Below are 22,875 nucleotides of genomic sequence, written 5' to 3' on the forward strand. Positions count from 1 at the left end.
TTTTAAATGTTTTGTTTGTTAAGTAACCAGAAATTTAGCCTGCCATTTTGATATTTGTACTATTCGGTGCCCTACACGAAAATTATAATTTATTTTAAAAAATTAAAAAATATAAACCTGAAATTCTTAATAATTTATTTTAATGATACACACCTAAAATTATTATTGTCAGAATTACATATAATCGCATATAATATTTTATTGTCAGAATTACTTTTTAGTTATAATTATTAAAACATAAAATTAACATTCGAAAAGAACATAATTTATTTTTAGTTATAATTATTGGATATTGTTTTATCAAGTTTACTCATTATTAAAAAAATTATAAAATATATTTTAATTATAAAATATTATTTTACTGAGTAGCTACTAAAATTTATAAAAATTATTTAACTATTTATTATATTATAAATTATTCATATTTTATTAAAATTTGATGGTCGTTTGAGTTGATATTAACATAATGATTGAAATATAGTAGTTGTTTGATATTTTAAAATTATATTTTATTATATCATAGTTAGTAGGTTAAAGTCAGTTCAGAATAGTCTAGAATGACAATTTCACTCGTATCGATGGGTTTCGATCCAACTTGATCGGGTCGGGTTGGATTTTTTAAGGTGTAAAATCGTGTCGGGTCTGATTTTGGTGGAAGGTGAAATAACTCTGACTTGGTCGGAAGATAATAGTGTAATTTTCTTATTTTTAATTAAATCTTTAATTTGTACCGCATCGAGTCAGATTTATATCTAAAATATCGATAAGGTTGGATGAAGGATATATATTTTTCGAGTTGGGTCGGGTCGGATTTATACTCTAAAAAATCAGATCGGGTAGGAATCAGATAGAGGATATATATATTTTTTGAGTCGGGTCGAATCGGATATAGGATATAAAGTTTTTTATTCGGATCAGGTTTGGGTTGAAAATGCATATTTTCAGATCGGATCGAATTGATAAAAAACCCTACCCGTTGACATCCCTAGAATACTCTTAATTTTTCAACAAAAAAAAAGTGAGTTTGAATTATAATAACTAATCAGGTTATCATTTTATAACTTTTAATAATTAAAATATTTAATAAAATAATATTATATAATCATAAAAACATTTTATAAATTTTAATAATAGTAAACTTTAATAAAATAATATCTCATAATTAAGATATCATTTATGTATTTTACCCTTAAATAAAAGTATACAATATCAGCGTAAACGGACAAAGCAATAAAGTAAAAGTATAAAATAAACTTGAAATAAAACAGTGAAGTAAAGCCTGGCGAGAAAACCGAAGGAGTCCTCTCTTCTCCTTCTCCTTCTCCTTCTCCTTCTCCATCTCCACATGAGAGAGCAAAAATGAAGGTAACACTAGATTCAATCACTGAACACTTGAAATTACTTTTGTCTCGGAAAATTAGCCAAAAACTAGAATTTAAGGATGGTTGACTTTTTTCTTGTAGGTTGAAGCAGCTCCTAAATCTGGAAAGAAAGGTAAAATTCTTTTGGCTTAATTCAACAGTTGATACCTAAATTATGTCATCTTTTTTATTTAACTAGCATAATTTTTTGTCAAATTAAATACTTCAAATTACCATGGTTTAGTATACCTTCTTAGTATCTAGATGAAGAAGATGATGTATTTTAGGCATATATTTTAACCCCCAAAAAATAGTTTAGGTTGTTTCTTCTGTTTATGGAACTGTGGGTTATTGTTTGACATCATTTTTATATGATTATATGTAGGTAAGAGAGGCTGAAGAATCTCATGAGAGACAAGTGGATGTTAAAAGGCAGAAGAAAAGCAAAGGTGCAGCACAGGCTATTGTAAAGAAGAAGGTTGAAGCTAAGAGGAAGAAGAAATATGAAACTAGTTCTTCTGATGATGACTCTTCTGATTCTGAATATGTATGGACAAACCCACTACCGGTTTACTTATGGTGCTACATTTGTTGCTCTTGACATCGATGTATGCTGATAGTTTACTTTCACTATATGTTGTGCTTTGAATCGGTTGCTTACATCGTTTAAGCTCTTAGTTCTCTTTAAGTATCTAGGCAGTACATTGGTGTGATTGTTAAAATGGAGCAGATGAACTCATGTTTGTATATGTTTTGCCTCTTCATGGTTATTTGTTTTTCTTCCAGGAACCTGCTCCTGTGAAGAAGGGCTCTGTACCTGCAAAGAAGGCAAAACAGGCTAGTAATTCAGTAGACTCTAGCAGTGACGAAGCTTTATCTTTCGATGAAGCGAATATTACGCTCATGCTTGTAGTTGTAACTATTTTGTATGGTTGCAGATGTTTTTATGATTGTTTAATGTTCAATGTTTTGGCTTTCCAGGAAGCTCCTGCTCGGAATAAAAAACCTGCAGTAGCTACAAAAGGTTCTGATCCAGCTGCTGTCGAGACTTCTGAGAAACAAGTGGCTGCAAAAAGGCAGATTAAAAACGTCCGTGTAGCACAGGCTATTGTAAAGAAGAAGGTTGAAGCTAAGACCACGAAGAAGAAGAAATACGAAACTAGTAGTTCTGATGACTCTTCTGATCCCGATTACATATGCAAAAGCCCACTACTGGTTGATGATTCTGATTCCTATCATGTATGCGCAAATCCATTATTGATTTACTTATGATGCTACATTTGTTGTTCTCAATATCAATGTTTGCTGATAGGTCACTTTCCATTATATGTTTTGTTTTGAGTAGGTACCTTACATGATTTAAGCTCTTAGTTCTCTTTCAGTATCTAGGCAGTACATGTGTGTGATTGTAAAAATGAAGCATATGAACCCATGTTTATATCTGTTTCGCCTACTTTATGGTTATTTGTTTCTCGTACAGGAACCTGCTCCTGTGAAGAAATGGCCCGCCGTTGCAAAGAAAGGCTCTGTACCTGCAAAGAAAGCAAAACAATCTAGCAATTTGGATTCCTCAGAGACTAGTAGTGACAGAGATTTATCCTCCAATGAAGTGAATATTCAACTCATTCTTGTAACTATTTTATATGGTTGCAGATGTTATTTTTATGATTGCTTACCGTTTAATGTTTCGTCTTTCCAGGAATCTCCTGCTCGGAATAAAAAACCTTCAGTTGCTACAAAAGCCTCTGTTCCAGCTGCTAAGACAGTGAAAGCTGATAGCAGTTCAGATTCTTCTTCCAACAATGATGTGAGTATTGAGGCTATTACTAGATATAGCGCTAGACTTACTAGATATGAAGATGATTTCGATGAAGATAGCAGCTCGGACGAAGACCAAGTAAGTGCTAGATGTTTCTTTTCAATTTGTTTGGGAGCTTTTTGTATTGTAGTTATAAATGTAGTATCCTTTCACATGCAGGAAAAATCAAAGCCTTGTTCTATGAAAGGACCCACCCCAGTTACCAGGAAGGAGTCTAGTGATAGCTCTTCGGATGAACATGTGAGTGTCGGGAGCTATGCCGCAATAATTGAATATTTGGAATGTGTTGCAAAGCTTTCGAGTCTTGCGAATTTGGTTTAAAAAATAGACTAGGAGTCCTTATAAGTCCTGCCTTTTCTATTGATATTTAGATATTTATATGATTCCACTAACTGTATGTATACTTATATAGAAACCTCCTCAAAAGGTTACTTTGCCAAGTTGTGGTGCAAATAATGTGCCTTCAGAGAGTGCAAAGGCTAAAACTGCTTCCAGTGGTAGCAGCTCAGAATCAAGTAGCAGCTCGGAGGAAGAATCCGATGAAGAGGTATGATGTCCCATTCATATAGTTCCCGTTTCTATTCTTTTTTCGTGCACACGTCTATTATCAACCATGTTTGCATCACACTAGGATGTAAAGAAGGCAATTGCTTATTTTCGTTCATCTCTTCAACCCTGTCGGAATCCTGCTGTTAGACTTGATTTCACTCATGAAAGTGGTGAATATACACCATACAGCAGGTAATTTTTCCTTGTTTCGATACATAAATTGGTACTTACATATATCTTTTATCTTTTGGACCCTTGATCTAGACATAGTATTTGATTGGCTTAATGTATTTTTTTCCTGCACTGTCTTTGCAGCAATGAGAACAATTCCTTCCAGAAAGGTGGAAAAGGTGAGTCTTGAACAACATTGATCGAAGGGTTTGATCAAAATCTCTTGGTCAGGATGAGATTAGTGCTTTGCTATAAAAGGCTAAACACCCAAGTCTGAGTAATATCTTGGGATTTTAGTATCTTGCAAGTAATCTTGTGATTTGTTGTATTCCACATCTGATCATGTGTTAGAGTTCGTGACCTGAATATCGTTCGGCTTGGTTCTACACATATATGTAGTGTTAGAGATCGTGACCTGAATATCATTCGGCTCGGTTGTACACATATATGTACCGAGAGTTTCTCGGGTGATGATGCTAAGTAAAATCTTGGTGTTCATTCTGTTTTTTTTTTCTCTTGATTCATAATTTGTTGTGATTATTTTATTCAATGTCTTAACAATATGGAATCGATTCCAGCTTTGCCTGCTTGGATTTCAAAGACGTGGATAGTTTGAACGAAGTCTAGAACTTATGAATCAGAGCTTAATAATTGTTGTCTGTGGGTGAGGCAAAACTGAAAGCTGAATTCCGGCCATGGAAGAGGTGGCAGGAAATGGTTGTCAAGGAAGAGATGACTGTGGTTGTGGAGGAAGTGATGACTGTGGTTGTGGAGGAAGTGATGGTGCATTCGGAGGAGGCTGATTCGGTGGCGGTAGACTTGACGGAGGAGGTTGAACTTCGCCACCGGGACAAGCGAGCTTGGCATTGGCAAGGAGAAATGCAGCAGCCGAGGCATATTGCGTATTGTTTCATTCGTGCACGTACATGAAACCTTCCTGATAAACCAATATTTGAACTCACAAAGATTTAGACTTAATTCAGTTAATATTGTCGCTTTTGTAACACATCCGAATCCGTGTACGTTTATCTCATCACCTCAAATGAAAACAAAAACGAATGGAATGGAATGATAACGATGAAAAACGTTGAAGGGTGAAAATCTTAAGATTTAGACTTATTTTAATGGTCCTTCGACTATATGATGCTGGTTTATTAAGTTTCTCGACTATTAAAAATTATAAATGGTCATTCAACTATAAAGTGTTGTTTTGTTGAATCCATCGATTATTAAAAGTTAAAAAATGATCATCCAACTATTCATTATGTTCCAAACCCGTCCTTTTTTTTGTTAAAAATGGACAATATTCTGAGTTGAACGTTAACTTGTTGACGATTGTGATACGATAAAATTTGATTTTAAAATCTCAAACGATTATCATATCTCAACATCCAGCTTCAACAACTATCAATTTTTTAATGAAAAAGGACGAGTCTGGAACAAAACAATGTTCCATAGTCGAAGGATCATTTTATAACTTTTAATAGTTGATTGACTTAATAAAGTAGTACTCTATCGTCAATTTTTTTAATAAAAAATGATGAGTTTGGAACATAATGAATAGTTGGGTGACTCTTTTAATAGTCTATGGACTCAACAAAGCAACACTCCATAGTCGAAGGACCATTTTATAACTTTTAATAGTCGAGAGACTTAATAAAATAGTAACCTATAGTCGGGTGACCATTTGCGTTCTTTACCCTATTTTTATTTGTTATAATTTTTAAAGTTTAAGATTTGAATCACAATAATCATAAATTTTAGCTAAATTTTGCATTAATTCATATATTGCATATAAATTATAAATTTAGTTTGCATTTTTTAATCATTTTAAGTCATTGATTAATTATAATATCTTCATATTTTTATATCATGATTAAAATTTTAACATATAAAAAATAAAATTATTTAAAAATAACTTTAAAACGTCCTGGAGTTGTATAAATAACACAAAAAAATAATTTATTTTTCCACGCTGTAATTATTTCTATATTATTTTAATTTTCACTATTTATATTGCAATTATTTATTGTCATTGTTTTCCTGGAAGCAGAGAAAACTATCTGGAGGGAACTCCCGATCCGTTTGATTTCTAACTTAATCTCATTTCACTATTTCCCCCTCTCTTTGGATATGCTGATGGGAAGAGAGCGGGGAAATAGCATCATAAATGGAGATTACAGTTACAACACGGACGGGAGTTATAGCAAATCTCGCGACGACGACAGTCTTCGAGAAAGAGAGCGATCAAGGTTCGTCGGATTCATCGTCACGACGCTATTTCCCGTTTCCATACTCTGGCCGGCGTTGCCATCAAATACGGCGTTGAGGTAACCATTTACGATTCCGATCGTTTTTATAATGCCGTGCGTGATTTTTTTCTCTCGTAAACGTGCATGTTTGTTAAATTGCTGACGATTTATTGTTTATTGTTCTTCCACTTCTTCTTTATTGTTATCGTTTGTGATTTATGGTCTGTTTATGTATTTGATGAATTGCTGTTACCTCGTGTGTTTGTGTGTGCGAATTAATCAGGTAGGTGATATAAGAAAGATGAATGGTCTGGTTACGGATCATCAAATGTTTGCTCTCAAGTCAATTCAGATTCCTTTACCAGGGCGGCATCCGCCATCGCCTTGCTTGTCGAACGGTTTCGAAACACCAGGGTATTATACCTTTTTCCTCTTAATTCTAATACTAATTGTTATGTGCACGGTTGAATGCAAAGATGGTTTCAGTGCTAAAGGGAATATTATTATCTCTTAAATAATTCAGATTCGAGCAACTAACATGCAGGATAAATCATGTTTTCTTATGATTTTGATCCGGATTGTTAATTCTGGTTATGGTTTTCTGAAACCATTGATGCAGATTTTATTTTCTTCTTTATATGGAAGAAAGTAGTGGGAAGCTTAAACTAGATCATCATATTGCAAAGAAGTAATGAAAGTGCATTCAGTCATTACATTTTCTTTTTGGCCATGAAGAAATTTTCGTCTTTTGATGTGTTCTTAATGACTATATAACTTTTATTGCTTCTTGTGTTAGAAAAATTCTTTCAAAACATGTAATTGCTCAGCCATTTAAACAAATATTCTTAGTGGATTTATAAAATCTTTTCCCATTGATTCGAATGAGCTGCCATTTGCATGTAAAAATTACTATCTGAATGTTTGATTACACCTTAGAAGGTGCTTTTCAGAAAATTACCATGTCTCTAAATCTTTGCAGACAAAGCAGTGCAAACGAGATTTGCCTCCGGATTTGCTCGACACATTCCAGTCTTTAAGGCCGAAAACGACTCCTCCAAGGGTCTCCCGTGCAATGACTTCATTGCAAGGTTTTTATGGCCTTAAACAGACAAAAATAAATACGATATCCGGAGTCTTCGGGATGGCAGTATACAGGAAAGGAGAAGTTAATCGTGTTGAGGATGGTCCATTCATAAAACCCTCTTCTGCTTGCAACCCGCCATTGAATCTTCGTCGGAATTGTAGAAGTGAAGCTAATGGATTTTTTAATGGGAATGATGAACTCAAAGCTTATATCATGTCTCCTAGAGAAGCTAAAGAAGGAGAACACGAAAATCAAAAGACAAACAGCTCAGAAGGCGGCCAAAATCCGAAGCCAACTTTTTTGCTCATACACCTGCAAAGGTGTTCGATGATAACACAAGCAGTGGAGGATTTTCCACAATAGCGTCGAAAGGCTTGGCTCTGAGATCCAAAGCAGGAAGCCGGACTAATTTGTTTGTCGATAACGAGATGGGGTTCAGCCCCACAACGACAGGTGTTGGGACGATTACGTGATTCATGAACTTTCGGCACTGAAAAAAACACCGACCACGCCATGTTTCCAAGATCCAGACAGTAGTGCTGGTTTGTCGTCCCTATGGCCAGCATCGAAATCGAGCTTCAAGCCAGATTTACAGGTACTTTCGACCACCACGATTTTTGATGGATTGTCGAATCAGGTATCTGGTCGTGAAAACAAAGCCGCACTTGATTATCTCCGGTCGCCTTCATCGTTTTCACATCAACATATCGTGTTCTTTATTACAGTTGAATCCTCTAACTGCCAGCTCTTTGAGGAGTATATATTCATATAAATACACAATTTATTTACATTATTCTATTTTATTTTAGTGTTTCATATTTATATTAGAATTTCGAACTTATTAAAAAAAGTGAGATAATTGTATAAGATGTCTCCAAACTACACCCCTATTCTAAATTAATCTTTAAACTAATAACCAATAGAAGGCAATCAAATTCAAATAATTGCTAATTGTGACAATAACAGATGTCATTAAGTAATTAAAACAAAGTATCCCCAAATCAGAAAACTAAACCAAAGAACTGCAGCAAAGTAAAACTAACAAAGCACATGATATATGATGAGTCAACAAATTTAGAAGAGGGATGTTCCCTTTCCCTTCTTGTCCCCACCGATCTCAAAGTGCTTGCACCTCTGCGTAAACCGACATCGAATCAACCGGAAATCAGCTCTTGAAACAGGCTAAAAACTAAAGCAAATAGAACAGCAGGAGAGTTTCAATGTTCTAAGTCTAACCTTGATTGGATGTTGGGAAACATGTTTGCAACCCTGACATTGCAGCCTTAGCACAATCTTCTTGGTGGTCTTTGCCTGCAAAAAGGAGCAGTCGTATAATAAAAACACTTGGGGTCTAGAGAAAGTGTATATTATCTGGGCATATCCTCTAAATAGATGAACACTTGGGAGCATGCCTATGTTGGATGTATGACCATACCCAACGGCCAACAGTCACGAGAAGTGTGGATACAAAATAGCAATAACCAAAATGAAGAGCTAAGCATACGTCACAAACTCTGTACCGGAAAATGAAGCAGAAGCTAATTGACCTTTTCCTTGTATAATTAATATTCATTTAGGGGATAAAAAAGAAGTGCCAAAAAAGTTACCTTCTTGTGGAAAACGGGCTTGGTCTGACCACCATAACCAGACTGTTTGCGGTCGTAACGGCGCTTCCCTTGAGCGGCCAAACTATCCTTACCCTTCTTATATTGGGTAACCTTGTGCAAGGTGTGCTTTCTGCACTCCTTGCTCTTGCAGTAAGTCTTCTTGGTCTTAGGCACGTTCACCTGCAAAATACCGATTCATAATTACTCAAAACACAATACAATAACCGCTTTCTGTTATGCATAGTGATCATGGTTCTCTATGGGAGAACCACCATAGCACCATCTGGCCTATTGGTCACTAAGCACAAAAAATACAAGTGATTCCATGTCATCTAGTGGGTTTTTGAGTGCTTGGAAGATCTTTGGGAATTTTTAGTCTTAGAATCAAGCAAAATTCAATGCGCAAAATTAAGAACTTTGATTATACTTCATCGAGAGTAAGGAACAAACATCATCACCACCAGAGAAATTGATCTTCACTTTGCAATAACATAAATTTACTATATACTTTAATTTGAAGCATCCTATAGCCATCCTTGCTTCACTAAAACAGAATAAACTAAGTAAACTATCATAAAATCTGGGAAATGTTTACACTAAAGGTAGATTTAAGAAAGTAATTTCGCAAGATTTTTTGGAATGTAAAAAGGAAAGCCAGATGTTCTAATAAAATAGATCTCTAAAGATATACGAAACCAAGCAAAAGAGAGTAGGTACCATGGCTGCCGATGAACCGAGAGAACGTAAGCTCTGATTTCTGTGGCGATGGTGAACTGGGAGGAAGCTAATCTAACAAATATGGTGCGAAACCTAATTAGGCTTTTAGGGTTCATTTTGGCCCAAGTAAATTTTAATTAATATATTTTTAAAACATTTTTTATTTAGGGTAAATTACGTGTTTAGTATCTAAACTATCATTTTAATACGTTATAGTACCTAAACTTTCAATTTTTTCAAAATCATATCTAACATTTGGTTTTTGTTTCATTTTAGTATCCATTGTTAAAAATTTAACGAATGAACTCGTCGACTATCACATCTATAATCATTGGTCGTCGTATTTGTCGACCGATGAAACCCAAACTTTACAGTTCGTATCTTTTTGAACCTATAAACGTGATTCTAACCTCCATTTCACTGGAAAATGCTCAATCTCCCCAATTAGATGATGATCATCCCTCGATCTCAGTCGTCAACCGTCAAATGGGTTTGAAATTAGATTATGTTGTCAACTTTTTATTCTCTTGTGGTCCACCGTTTGAATTGGTTCTCCGTTCACTAGAGCTATGCCTCATCAACCAGTCCATTAAGTTTTTAACGTGAGGTACTAAAATGAAACAAAAATTAAATGTTAGGTATGATTTCAAAAAAAGTTTATGTACTAAAACTAATCAAACCTGATAATTTAGGTACTACATATGTAGTTTACCCTTTTATTTAAAACTATTAAATAAAATTAAAATTTTAAAGTTTTTATACCATGACTCAATTTTTAAAGTATTGTCAAATGTCAATTTATTCATCAAAATTAGAAGGTAAAATACACAAAAATCCTCCGATTATAAGAGATTGTTTTATTGAGTTTCTTGACTGTTAAAAGTTACAAAATGATCTTCTAACTATAGGATATTATTTTGTTGAGTCATCGACTATTCATATATTTTAAACTCGTCATTTTTCTTTACAAAAATTGAGGTAGTTTGAGCTGAACTTTAGATTGCTAACTGAGATATGATAAAATCTGGTCACAGAATCTCAAACGACTATCATGCACGTGACTAAATTAAGACTATCTTGAAAGTTGAGTAATTCAATTGCAAAATTCTTTAACTAAACTGATAGTACTAAATTGGATGACTATTTAAGTAGTTTACCCTTTTTTAGAACGGAATATATATATATATATATTTTATCGAAATTAGAACGGAATATGATTCTGCGGATGGAGGGATTCCAATTTTGTCTCAGAAAGGTTATGCATGTGATTCACGTAACCAGATACGTGGCATAATCATAGTGAACGGGAAGATAGTTAACCATATTTACGCAACGTAGAAGACTGATGACCTTTCCAGAGCCTTCCTTGGTGACCATTGCTATAAATAAAAATTTTATCGAAATTAGAACGGAATATGATTCTGCGGATGGAGGGATTCCAATTTTGTCTCAGAAAGGTTATGCATGTGCTTCACGTAACCAGATACGTGGCATAATCAGATACGTTGACATAACCGAAGTGCCGGATTTCAACACGATGTATGAGCTTTACGATCCATCGACAGTCATGTTCTTCTTCAGAAACAAACACATCATGATCGATCTCGGTACCGGGAACAACAACAAGATCAACTGGGCTCTCAAGGACAAGCAGGAGTTCATTGACATCGTTGAGACCGTGTACCGTGGTGCGAGAAAGGGTCGCGGTCTCGTGATTGCTCCCAAAGATTACTCCACCAAGTACCGGTACTGATTGAATCTCGAATTTTGAACTCTTCAGATGTGAATCATACCATTGTTGACATTGTTGTGCTTGTTAAATGTGCATAACATAGCTTGATGGAAGAGATTTGTGGATAACATGTAATTGAGACTTTGTATATCGATCTATGGAAATATTTTCTCTTTCTTATATAAATCTCTCGTTTGTTTCTTGATGTTTTCATGAGTTCCACCATTGTCGATGCAATCAAGTACCATGTTTATGACGATGATACAATTTCTTCAAGTTAGGGGTGCTTAAAGAACATGGGTTTGGGGTTAAACTCTTGTTTATGATTGATGTTTGCCAGGGGTGTAGTACAAGGGGAACACATGTTGCAAGCATTGTTTTGAGTTGGTTGTGTTTTGGTAGAAATAAAAAGGATCAAAGATAAAATTTCCCAAATCGGTCCTTAAACTCGGACTCCATTAGACTTTTTTTTTGAACAGTTAAGTCCTTATTGGAATCCTAGTTGGTAAAAAAGTACCAAATTCAGGGACTCGTGAATCTAAAAAAACGGGGACTAAGCTGGCAAACGTAACCAAGTTCAAAGACTAACGTGGGAAAAGAATGCAAGAAGCAAATTGCAAATCATTTCTCTCAATAAAACCCAGACTATGGCCATAAAGCAGGAAAACTAAATTCCAAAGGTGGTTCAACACGAGTTAAATAAAGAGAGAATTGACAGGCATGTGTTGATACAAGTATTAGCTGGTTGTGTTTTGGTAGAAATAAAAAGGATCAAAGATAAAATTTCCCAAATCGGTCCTTAAACTCGGACTCCATTAGACTTTTTTTTGAACATTTAAGTCCTTATTGGAATCCTAGTTGGTAAAAAAGTACCAAATTCAGGGACTCGTGAATCTAAAAAAACGGGGACTAAGCTGGCAAACGTAACCAAGTTCAAAGACTAACGTGGGAAAAGAATGCAAGAAGCAAATTGCAAATCATTTCTCCCAGACTATGGCCATAAAAAGCAGGAAACTAATTCCAAAGGTGGTTCAACACGAGTTAAATAAAGAGAGAATTGATACAGGCATGTGTTGATACAAGTTATTTTCCAAATACATAAAGAGGTGGAACATTCTGCTACAAACAAGCAGGTTATGTTGTGGCTCTAGGATGATGATAGTCCGAAAATTCTAGCTCTCAAATTGAGACCTCGGCACTACAAACAGGGCAGACCTGCAGTAACACAGCATGATAAGAAACGGGTAACTTATGATGGTCGTATAAACCCGTATGACATGAACAAAAAGTTGCTTTGACGCAAAAAAGAAAGTGAAATTGGGGTAATTTGAGCTTCGACGAAAACAGCAAGAGGAAGATCCTTTATATGCAGTTTATGACATGAACAAAACGGAAAGTGCTTAAACGAAAAAATAAACAACCATACCTTGTTTATTTTCAACCAATTATTTATGCATTCAGGATGATACGAGTGCTTGCAAGAAAGCGCCGTTAAGGAGTCACCTTCTTCGTATTCTACAAGGCATACGACACACCTGAACACAAGGATACAGTTACATCTCTAATCCCTGAGTGAAAATAAGTTCAGGCATAAAAAGTAAAAAGACTATGGCATCCAAACTTACAAATCACTGCTTCCAGTGTGACTGTTCTCAGCCTTGTATGTTACGGAAGGCAAGGAGGCAACTGAATCAGCTGAAAGCCCTTTGCTCTCAGTTCCAACTACTTCACTGAGTGCAAGTAGTTCCTGAATGATAGAATCAAGCTTAGTAAGAGTGCTTGAGCAAAAAGAAAATGTCAAAGGGAGTCAAATCTTCACAGTAGCTTACCTCATAGGAAAGTTCATCGGGATCAACTTCCTCCCAAGTATCCTGCAAATGCATGTCAACAAGAGACTAAAGACTTGAAAGATAAAGTGGGAAGAAATGTTCCTCTAATAGCAGTGGGGTAAAAAAACAGATAAACAGAAACAACAGGTGAATAAATTTAAAGTCATAATCTGCTTGCTTATTCTTTGTATAGAAGTAGATGATATGAACCAAGTAATACGTAAACAACTTTCATATAGGTAGGACAACCAGGAGTAATTCCTAGTTAACAAGCTCTCCATGGAAAATGTGGCCGACAAGCAAAAAAATCTAACCATAATACACTTCTATGTTGCTCCCACTCTTCATTTTTCTTTCAAGTACCCATTTCCAACGCTCATACCGGACACATGTCTAGATATGGGTATGGGGATATGACCCTCAAAGTACATCAGAAACCTCAAAGAAGTATGAATACACCTATGTCAGGCACATGACAATGCCCAATACTCACACCTAGTCCAAGTAAATTAAGCAGTAGATACACTTATATAGAGACCGAAATCCAGATAATCTCAAACCATCCATTTTTAAACAGTTCCAAGTGCAATACCCTGCTTATGACAACTTCAAATCACTGTTTCAATATAAGAGCAAAATGGCTTTTAAGCAAAGAAGGTTACATAGAGGACAATTGGTTGAGAGATATCAATACATGGCCTATGATTGCAAACTATTTATCTGATTGAATATTTTTTTTTCACAAACAAGCCTAAAGGTTCATATAATATATATAGCAAGGAGCTCGGACCAAAAATAATACTGACAATAAGTTGTACTCCTGCAAATTAGTAAAAACTAAGTAAAGGCTCTTTAACATTGTCATATATTTGGACAATCAACAAGAATCCCATAGTAAAAAACACTCACTATATTAATCCCAGCCAAAGCCAACAATGTAGCAGTCATTTCTCTTTCTTCAGCATCCTGAAGTGCTCTAGCATAAGCCTCATCACTCGAAAAATCAGCAGGATCAAGTTCACCACTCGGGTTGTTGTCATCATCCCCATTCTCAGAATGAGCATGAAGATCAAACACATCCACATCATCATCATCAGTGCCATCATCTTCCCCTTCATCATCATCTTCGTCGTCGTCATCATCATCATGGAGATGATCAAAATCGTCATCATGTAAATAGCTTCCAGCCTCCCAACTTCCATAATCATTCCCGTCATTATTCATGCTAAGCATCATATATGCCCTTTCCTACAACACATACAAAAAAAATTACACACAAGTCATAAAGTAAAAAAAAAAAACAAAATTTAAACTAGAACACCAAAATAAAAAAAATTTTGACCTGTTCTTGGAGGGTTCGAGCAAGAGCCAGGTCAGCATCTACCTGACTGAGATTTGTGAAAGGAGTTGTCGCCTGCGATGACCGACGTTCTTCATCTTTACTTTCACTGTTCAAATTGTCGTTGTCGGTAACATTAGGGTTTGGTTCTTCGTCCTTATGTTCGGTCGACATATCGTTAGCCTCGTACTCGAACCGGCCGCCGCCGATTCCGGTTTGATGTTCCTCGTCGGAGAAAATTTCTTCGACCGGCGGTTCACAGAAAAGACAAAGAGATCGTGGGCGGTATTGAACCGGAGGATAATTGAAGAATCTAATTTAAAGATCGAGGAGAAGAGAAACAAGGGGAATGAATGATTGCAGAGAGACTTCGTTTGTTAAAGTGTTCCTTTCTTGCTTTTGTTTGATTTTAAGGAAAATAAAACATAAATGTATCTTGGAACTATATTTATTATTTTATTAGAAATTAAGATATAATTAAAAATATTATTTTTATTTTATTATTATTATATTAAGAATTAGAGTATATCAAAATATTATCTTTAATTTATTATTATTTTTTATTAATTACTTAAATTTATGAAATTTATCATTTTATATAAAAGAGTTCCATTCACCATTGTAAAGTTAATTATCGAGTCTACTTAATTAATTATGATTAGGAGAATTCGTAAGACAACTATCTATCAATATTCATCATCATTGTAATTAATATCATCATTATCATCCAACATCACTAAAACTTAATTTTAGCTAAGTTTTCTTATATTTATCAATTCCTTATCTTTTCTATCTTTATTTATCTTTTTCTTGATATTTATTATCTTATTTTTAATCCATTGTTCTTATTTTTCCAGCAACATTCCCTCCAAAAAAAAGTTAATTGCCGTCGCATACCACTTATCTATTCTCATTTGTTCTTTGATAGAGTTTAGAATTTTAGGTTTGATTCTTTAACGAGCAACGTTCATTACTCCACTGCAATCCCTTTACTCCGCTGCAATCCCCTATCAATAAGTATTATTTTATTAAGTCATTTGATTATTAAAAATTAAAAAATGGTCTTCTGACTATATAGTATTGTTTTGATGAGTCTCTTGACTATTAAAAGTTATAAAATAGTCACCCGACTATTTATTTTGTTTCAAATTCATCATTTTTCGTTAAAAATTGATGATATTCTGAGTTGAATCTAATCTCAGAATCTCAAACGACTATCATATCTCAAACGAAATGATGAGTTTGGAAAATAATGAATAATCAAGTGACCATTTTATAATTTTTAATAGTCGAGAGACTTAATAAAATAATAATTTATTTTAATCACTCTAATTTATTTTATTAATAAGTCTTATGATATGACACTTTTTATTATTATTTTATTAATATATAATTAAAATAGAAAAATAAAGTTAAAAGTCAAAGTGATTAAATTAAGAGTAATTCGAAAGCTAAGTAATTAAATTAAAAAAAATTAAACTTTAGTGACTAAAATAAGAGTAAAAACATTAAGTGATTAATAATGTAATTTACTCATAAAATGTTTAAAAACGTTTAATGATAAGGTACAAAACGAAACAAAAATATAATATTAATACGATTTTAAAAAATTTAAAATTTAGATAATAAATCAAATCAAAACTAATAATTAGATATAAAACTCGTAATTTATCTTTAATTTTAGTTTGGAAAGCCCATGGATATGCTAGATGACTCTTTGAATAAGAAAAAATGTTTCTCAATATAAATATTTATATTTTTCAGAAAAAACCCTCAGATTTCACATTTTCCATTTCACTCTCTCTCTCTCTCTCGTGAAAACATGTCGTTCACCGGGAACGTCAGCGGCCCTGCCATCGCCGTCGTAACCGATAAAGATTTCTTTTGCTACCAATGTAACCGTAACGTCACCGTAACAATATCCCCTTCCTCTGACCCTTCTTGTCCCTTATGCAATGACGGCTTCCTCGAAGAGTACGAAAACCCTAACCCTAATTCTGGCTTCGACTTCCTTAATCCCAGTAGAATTCCGTTTGACGATCCCTATTCATCGTTACCGGATCCGTTCTCTGCCCTTCTCCCCCTCCTGTTGTCGTCATCATCCCCGGCTTCCGCTGACCATAACAGCCCTAATATATTCGGGTCGTCGCGGTCAGGTCGGGATGACCCGTTCGCTTTCGATCCGTCTACCTTCTTCCAGAATCATCTTAACGATCTCCGTTCGAGCGGGGCGAATATCCAGTTCGTGATCGAGAATAATCCGTCTGAGCCGGGCTTTCGGCTTCCAGCTAACATTGGGGATTATTTCATCGGACCGGGACTCGAGCAACTGATCCAGCAGCTTGCTGAGAATGACCCGAATAGATATGGAACTCCGCCGGCATCGAAATCAGCTATGGATGCTCTACCTTCGGTGAAGATAACGAAAAATCACTTGAATTCGGAGTTCAATCAATGTGCAGTTTGCATGGACGAGTTCGAGGAAGGGACTCAAGCGATGCAAATGCCTTGTAAGCATCTTTATCATAGAGATTGTTTATTTCCATGGCTGGAATCGCATAATTCGTGCCCTGTGTGTCGTCATGAGTTGCCTACGGATGATCCTGATTATGAGAGGAGGGTTCGTGGGGCACCTGGCACTGTTGGCGGTAGTGATGGTGGCGGTAGCGGTGCTGCTAGTGGTGTGCAGAGCTCTACAGGGGATAATCGGATTGTCGAAAGGAGTTTTAGGATATCGCTGCCCTGGCCTTTTGGGAGTCGTGGCTCAGGTGATAATCCCGAGCCCAGGGAAGAAGGTTTGGATTGAGTATTGTGAGTATTCCTCTCATGCCATTCTTTGTCCTTATGTTGGTTTTCAATTTTGAGTTGTTGAATATTGGAACTATAGTTCAATTTCATGTGCTTCATCATGTACGGTGTTCAATGATGGTCAAATTATTTTACCAGTTAAATAGATTATGGTAAAGTAATTGCTTCATCATGTCCTTATGTTGGTTTTCAATATTGGAACTATCCAGGAATGTGGAGAAGATAATGAGCATATCAAATTTTTGATGTTGCTTTATTAGAGTCTTAGATGTCTTTAACTTATACAAGTTGTTACATTCAAAGATGGAAGTTTGAATAGCATTGTAGAGTTTAACTTATCCAAGTTGTTATTTATCGCCATTTCTTTGATGAATTTATTGTATTCTATTAGGACTTCCACTATTTCTTTGATAAATTTAGTACAGTACGCCAGTATCCGGGTGCAACAGTTATGAGTTATGCTACACTGGTTCCCATGTTCAAATGTGTATCCGGTGTAATTGTTGGATTTGGTGTAGGATACAATCCTTAAAAATAGCTTTAAGTTATGAATTTGGTAGTAAAAATTTTCAAATAATAAATTGTATGCATTCTTGTCTCCAAAGTTCCATACTGTCAAATGTTATGTATGTTTTGTTAGATGGAAAGATAGATAGTTTGTTTGTTGTTTAAACACTAGAATGGGAAGAAAAATCTGCAGAACTTGGGGTTTCTTGTCATTAAGTATATTGCTATGTTATGGCACTTGTGTTTGGATTCAATTGTCTGATATGAGTATCTGTTTGTCATGGGCGTGTTAGGTTTTTTCTTGTGTGTGAAGGGTCCTCAGAGGATCATAGTCCCATGTCTATGCCCGAATATAAATATTTAGAGTCATTATGGGTATGAATTATATTGTATTCCCTGCATTTTCAATTCGAATGTACATTTGTTGGATCATTTGTGTAATAGAACCCTAACCGAGATTTTGATAATTGGCAGCTTGAAATACAGTGAAACATCAGCTATTTCTTACATGAGGGAGATGGTGACAAAATAGGCTCTTTCAAATTTGGGAAAGCAGAGTTAATGTGTAAAAATGGAGAAATAAGCTTTAGTTTGGTTACATACATTTTAAGGAAGTTCTAGTTTGGTATTTGGGATTTTTACATACATTTGAACGTATTACAGCTTTGGTTATTTATGATAGTTTCATTTACTCATTTTCATTCGTTGTTGTATGGATTGTGTGGTTTATGTCATAGGGTAAAGTACATAAATGATTCCTCGATTATAGGGTATTGTTTTATTGAGGTCCTCGACTATTAAAAGTTATAAAATTATCTTTCGACTATAGAGTGTAGCTTTGTTGAGTCCCTTAACTGTCAAAAGTTACAAAATGGTCACTCGACTATTCATTATGTTTCAAACTTATTCTTTTTGTTAAAAAATTGACGGTTTTTAGTTGGACGTTAACATGATGACTGAGATGTCATGTAATATTCGTTTGAGATTATGAGATTAGATATTTTCATATCACAGTTAGCAAGTTAACATTCAATCCAAAATATCGTCAATTTTTTAATAGAAAATGATAAGTTTTGAACATAATGAATAGTCGAGTGATTATTTTGTAATTTTTGAAAGTCTAGGTATTCAACAAAGCAAACTTTATATTTGTCATTTTTTATTAAAAAAATTGACGGTCGTCTAAATCGGATGCTAATATGATGATTAGGATATAATAGTCGTTTAAGATTCTAGGATCAGATGTTATTATATCACAGTCAGTAAGTTAACGTTTAGCTCAGAATATTATCAATTTTTTAATAAGAAATGTTGAGTTTAGAACATAATGAATAGTCGAGTGGTCATTTTGTTACTTTTGATAGTTGAGGGATTCAACAAAGTAAAATTCTATAATCGAATAATCATTTTGTAACTTTTAATAGTCAAGTAATTTTTTAAAACAATATCCTATTATATTACCTTGTTTGATTATCTAGTCTTAATTAACGTTAGAAGAAGATGAAGAGTTACAATAGTTTGTCATAATTTCAAGTTAAGACAAATTTAAACACGAAATTAGTAGTATGATTAGAATTTTTAATTAAAATAAATAAATTTTTCCCTTTTTGTTCAAAACAAGTTATGTGATGACTATTTTATAAATGCAATCTTATTTTATGTTGATTTTTGTGTAAGTTACTTGATTCATAACACGGATTATGGTCGATTTTACGAATAACACGGACATGCTAAATTAAGAGTGTAGTGTAGAGTACCAACCAACAATTTGAAGATGAAATTAGTTTGAAGCTTATGTGCCAAGTTAATTGTACGGTAAAGTAAGTTTTAATCTAGGGTAAAGTGTATAAATGGTCCCATAGGGTGTAACTTTATTGAGTTATTCGACTATTAAAAGTTATGATTATAAGATTTTTTTTAAGTATGTTACTATTAGTTATAAAATGATCATCTGATTATTCATTGTGTTTCAAATTTGTTATTTTTTGTTAAAAAATTGATAGCAATTTAAGTTGAACGTTAACCTGTTAATTGAGACATGATATATTATGATCCCAATGTCACGGGTCGCGAAGTTGGGCTCGTGACATTGGTGCAAGTGTCCGACAAAGACAAGTATCATATCTAATCATAGGTTAACGTCGAATTCAAAATACTATCAATTTTTTTTAAAAAGATGAGTTTGAAACACAATGAATAGTCGTATGATCATTTTGTAACTTTTAATAATTGTAACTTAAAAAAAGCAATGTCCTATAGTCAAAGAAACACTTCATAACTTTTAATATTCAGATGACTCAATAAAACAATATTCTATAGTGGAGTGACCATTTATTTTTTTACCCTCAAATCTATAATATTAAAAAATCTATATTATCAAAGTTACTGTAATAGTAATTCTAATTAAACTAAGATTTAACTGTCAAATATTATTAATTATTTGTCCATTATTTATTACAGTAGTTTAAACCAAATTTTAGCAATAAATTGTATCTCTCGCCTTTATAAAATTTGAAATGTTTGCATTTTTTATTTTAATTTATTAAAATTTTATCTATACACAAAAGAAAAGTGAAAAAACTTTTACTTCTTAAAAATTGCATATAATTATGTTAATCAATCATTGGTAAAATTAAAAAAAATATTAAGTATTTTATTATCTATTTTTAAATGATTTAAATATAGTATAGAAAATAATTAATATTTTGTGTAAAGTACACAAATAGTCCCCTAATTATAGGATATTACTTTATTGAATCCATTGACTATTAAAAGTTACAAAATGATCTTTCGACCATAGGAAGTTGTTTATTTGATTCCTCGACTATTAAAAGTTACAAAATAATCACCTTACTACTCATTATGTTTCAAACTCGTATTTTTTCATTAAAATTTTAATGGTAGTTATGAGTTGTACGTTATCCTGCTAACTGAAATATGATAAAATTTGATCTCATAATCTCAAATGACTATCATAGCTCAGTCAACAAGTTAATGTTCAACTCGGACAATCATTAATTTTTTAATAGAAAATGATGAGTTTGAAATATAATGAATAATTTAGTGTTCATTTTATAATTTTTAATAGTTGATGGTCTCAACAAAATAACTTCCTATAGTTGAGATACCATGTTGTAACTTTAGCCTAATATTTTATATATATTACTTATGAAATTATTATTTTTCAATGATAGTGTAATATAGGGGTTTATGTTGTACTATTCTTTCTAATTTATGAAATAGGGAGAGATTTGGGTACGATTGGCTGAAAGAAAAAAGCAAAATAATGGCGTCGTCAAGGGGAGCAGGAAGCCAGCAAGTGATTAGAATGGCGGACTTGGAGAAGATGAGCTTGGATCAGCTCAAAGCAGTGAAAGAACAAGCTGATATTGAAGTCAATCTATTACAAGACAGCCTCAACAACATCCGCACCGCCACCGGCCGCCTAGAGAACGCCTCCGCCGCCCTCCACGAGCTTTCCCTCCGCCCCCAAGGTCCATCCTTTATCCATCTTCTATCAAATCACCTTATTTCATTTACTTTTTCTAGTCACACAATATTTGTTTTGATACTTTTTTTATCTTTAGGGAAGAAAATGTTGGTTCCTCTCACTGCTTCGCTCTATGTTCCGGGAACACTCGATGATGCCGACAAGGTTCTGGTTGATATCGGCACTGGATACTTCGTTGAGGTCTATACTTTATTGTTTATTGATATGATAATTTTTCTCTCTGATGTATTGCTTTCTTCAATCAGCTGGAGTATGATCTAATTGTCGCTTGTTTGTTTTGTATTGAAATTTGTTTTTCTTTTTTCAGAAAACTATGGGTGAAGGCAAAGATTATTGCGAGCGTAAGGTCAACTTACTGAAATCCAATTTCGACCAACTCATTGAGGTACCTTTATTCTTGCTTTAGACCATCACTCTTTTGATGGAAGGAAGTATTTTATTGTAAGAATTCTATTATTCCATTGTTAAATTTGATGGGTGCTTGTTAGTTTTTAAACCAATTAGATATCAGCTATTAAAGGTGGATTGATGAACTAATTAGACAAAGTTTTAGGATTCAATAGTACTTTTAAGTTAATAGTCCACTAGATTTGATTGCTTTAAAGCTTCTTAAACCGATGTTGTTAAATGAAAAACCTCACCATGGAGAAGGAAAGGTCACCTTCTCTTCTGATTAGTCTGGTTCCATAAACTTGCAGGTGGATACATTCCTTGTAATCTCTCGTTGCTGGATGGTACTAATCTCTCCGGCATTGGTATCCACAAGTAGCTAGATATCACCTCTTAAAGGTGGATGCATAAACGACTTAGAGTAAATCCGAGTTCATGGGTAGTTGTAATTTGTTCCTAGATTGATTGCTTTAACAGATTCTTTGACTGATATTGTTAGATGTAAAACCTTACCATGGGGTAGGAAGGATTCGTCACTCTTGTGATTAGTTGTGTTTTGTACAGGTGCTAGTCGAATGCATGTTTGTAACTTTTTATTGCAGGGTGATACTAATTATGGCTCTCTTGGGGTAAAAGGAAAAAAATGTAACTAAAACGCAAAACACTAGAGTTTAATTAATCAAGTCGAGATGGATTTCCTTCACTTTAATATCCATGCTTTCTTTCGGCTGACATGATTATATTGCCTATTTTCTTCGAATATGTTTTTATTGTTAAAGATTGCTTCCCGTTTGTGGTAATAGAACTGTCTAATTAATGTGTAGGTTGCATCCAAGAAGAAAGCGTTAGCTGATGAAGCTGGAGTAGTTTTACAAGCAAAAATAAAGCAGTTATCTCCTTCAAGTTAGGAATTGTGTGACCTCAGAAGCATCTTACTATCATTAAGTTCTGAAGATGCTGCGAAAAGGATTGCTTAGAACTCCGTTGTTGATGATGTTAAACTTTATCTTCTTAATGCTTTCATTTTTTATGATGGGTAGAGATGATGATCTTTCCAGTTTATAATCTATAGAGCCCGGTTGTTTAGAGATGCATAATTGGTTATTTCTAACAATTTTATACTTCCCACAAGTTTCTGAATATTTCTGATGTTAAATTAAAGAACTTATGTTGTGGTAGCTTGCAGTTAAAGCTAGAAA

The 22,875-nt window shown here is 34.1% G+C and overlaps 5 protein-coding genes and 1 long non-coding RNA gene across 7 annotated transcripts; 4 read left to right on the forward strand and 2 right to left on the reverse strand.

Annotated features, from left to right (window-relative positions):
• Window positions 1–1,283: 1,283 nt before the first annotated feature.
• On the forward strand, window positions 1,284–1,945 carry LOC120123803. Its single transcript, XR_005516219.1, has 3 exons — window positions 1,284–1,365; window positions 1,464–1,494; window positions 1,747–1,945. It is a non-coding gene; the product is annotated as an uncharacterized LOC120123803 (long non-coding RNA).
• A 6,214-nt stretch (window positions 1,946–8,159) lies between these two features.
• On the reverse strand, window positions 8,160–9,681 carry LOC120123801 (60S ribosomal protein L44). Its single transcript, XM_039142627.1, has 4 exons — window positions 9,561–9,681; window positions 8,844–9,023; window positions 8,473–8,547; window positions 8,160–8,370 (listed from the first exon to the last, which is right to left on the reverse strand). The coding sequence occupies exons 1-4, from the start codon at window positions 9,561–9,563 to the stop codon at window positions 8,311–8,313; spliced, it is 318 nt and encodes a 105-aa protein (XP_038998558.1). The 5' UTR covers window positions 9,564–9,681; the 3' UTR covers window positions 8,160–8,310.
• Window positions 9,682–10,905: 1,224 nt separating this feature from the next.
• Window positions 10,906–11,313, forward strand: LOC120123932 (thioredoxin-like protein YLS8). Its single transcript, XM_039142716.1, has one exon. It carries the CDS (start codon window positions 10,906–10,908, stop codon window positions 11,311–11,313), a length of 408 nt encoding a protein of 135 aa, XP_038998647.1.
• A 959-nt stretch (window positions 11,314–12,272) lies between these two features.
• Window positions 12,273–14,846, reverse strand: LOC120123802 (E3 ubiquitin ligase BIG BROTHER-related-like). Its single transcript, XM_039142628.1, has 6 exons — window positions 14,464–14,846; window positions 14,025–14,369; window positions 13,122–13,187; window positions 12,918–13,039; window positions 12,719–12,827; window positions 12,273–12,507 (listed from the first exon to the last, which is right to left on the reverse strand). The coding sequence occupies exons 1-6, from the start codon at window positions 14,632–14,634 to the stop codon at window positions 12,472–12,474; spliced, it is 849 nt and encodes a 282-aa protein (XP_038998559.1). The 5' UTR covers window positions 14,635–14,846; the 3' UTR covers window positions 12,273–12,471.
• Window positions 14,847–16,248: 1,402 nt separating this feature from the next.
• Window positions 16,249–18,470, forward strand: LOC120123798 (E3 ubiquitin-protein ligase RING1-like). 2 transcript variants are annotated; one of them, XM_039142625.1, is made up of 3 exons: window positions 16,249–17,271; window positions 17,478–17,521; window positions 18,248–18,470. In XM_039142625.1, exon 1 carries the CDS (start codon window positions 16,283–16,285, stop codon window positions 17,264–17,266), a length of 984 nt encoding a protein of 327 aa, XP_038998556.1. In that variant the 5' UTR covers window positions 16,249–16,282; the 3' UTR covers window positions 17,267–17,271; window positions 17,478–17,521; window positions 18,248–18,470. The 2 variants fall into 2 exon arrangements, with proteins under 2 accessions (XP_038998556.1, XP_038998555.1); XM_039142624.1 differs by lacking the exon at window positions 17,478–17,521 and having other exon boundaries at window positions 18,250–18,470.
• A 2,527-nt stretch (window positions 18,471–20,997) lies between these two features.
• LOC120123800 (probable prefoldin subunit 5) lies at window positions 20,998–22,818 on the forward strand. The gene is made up of 4 exons (XM_039142626.1): window positions 20,998–21,269; window positions 21,363–21,466; window positions 21,594–21,671; window positions 22,501–22,818. Exons 1-4 carry the CDS (start codon window positions 21,062–21,064, stop codon window positions 22,582–22,584), a joined length of 474 nt encoding a protein of 157 aa, XP_038998557.1. The 5' UTR covers window positions 20,998–21,061; the 3' UTR covers window positions 22,585–22,818.
• The last annotated feature ends 57 nt before the right edge of the window (window positions 22,819–22,875 follow it).

The sequence above is a fragment of the Hibiscus syriacus genome, unplaced genomic scaffold, assembly GCF_006381635.1.
Source record: "Hibiscus syriacus cultivar Baekdansim isolate YM2019G1 unplaced genomic scaffold, ASM638163v2 tig00110403_pilon, whole genome shotgun sequence".
Classification (NCBI taxonomy): Eukaryota; Viridiplantae; Streptophyta; class Magnoliopsida; order Malvales; family Malvaceae; genus Hibiscus; species Hibiscus syriacus.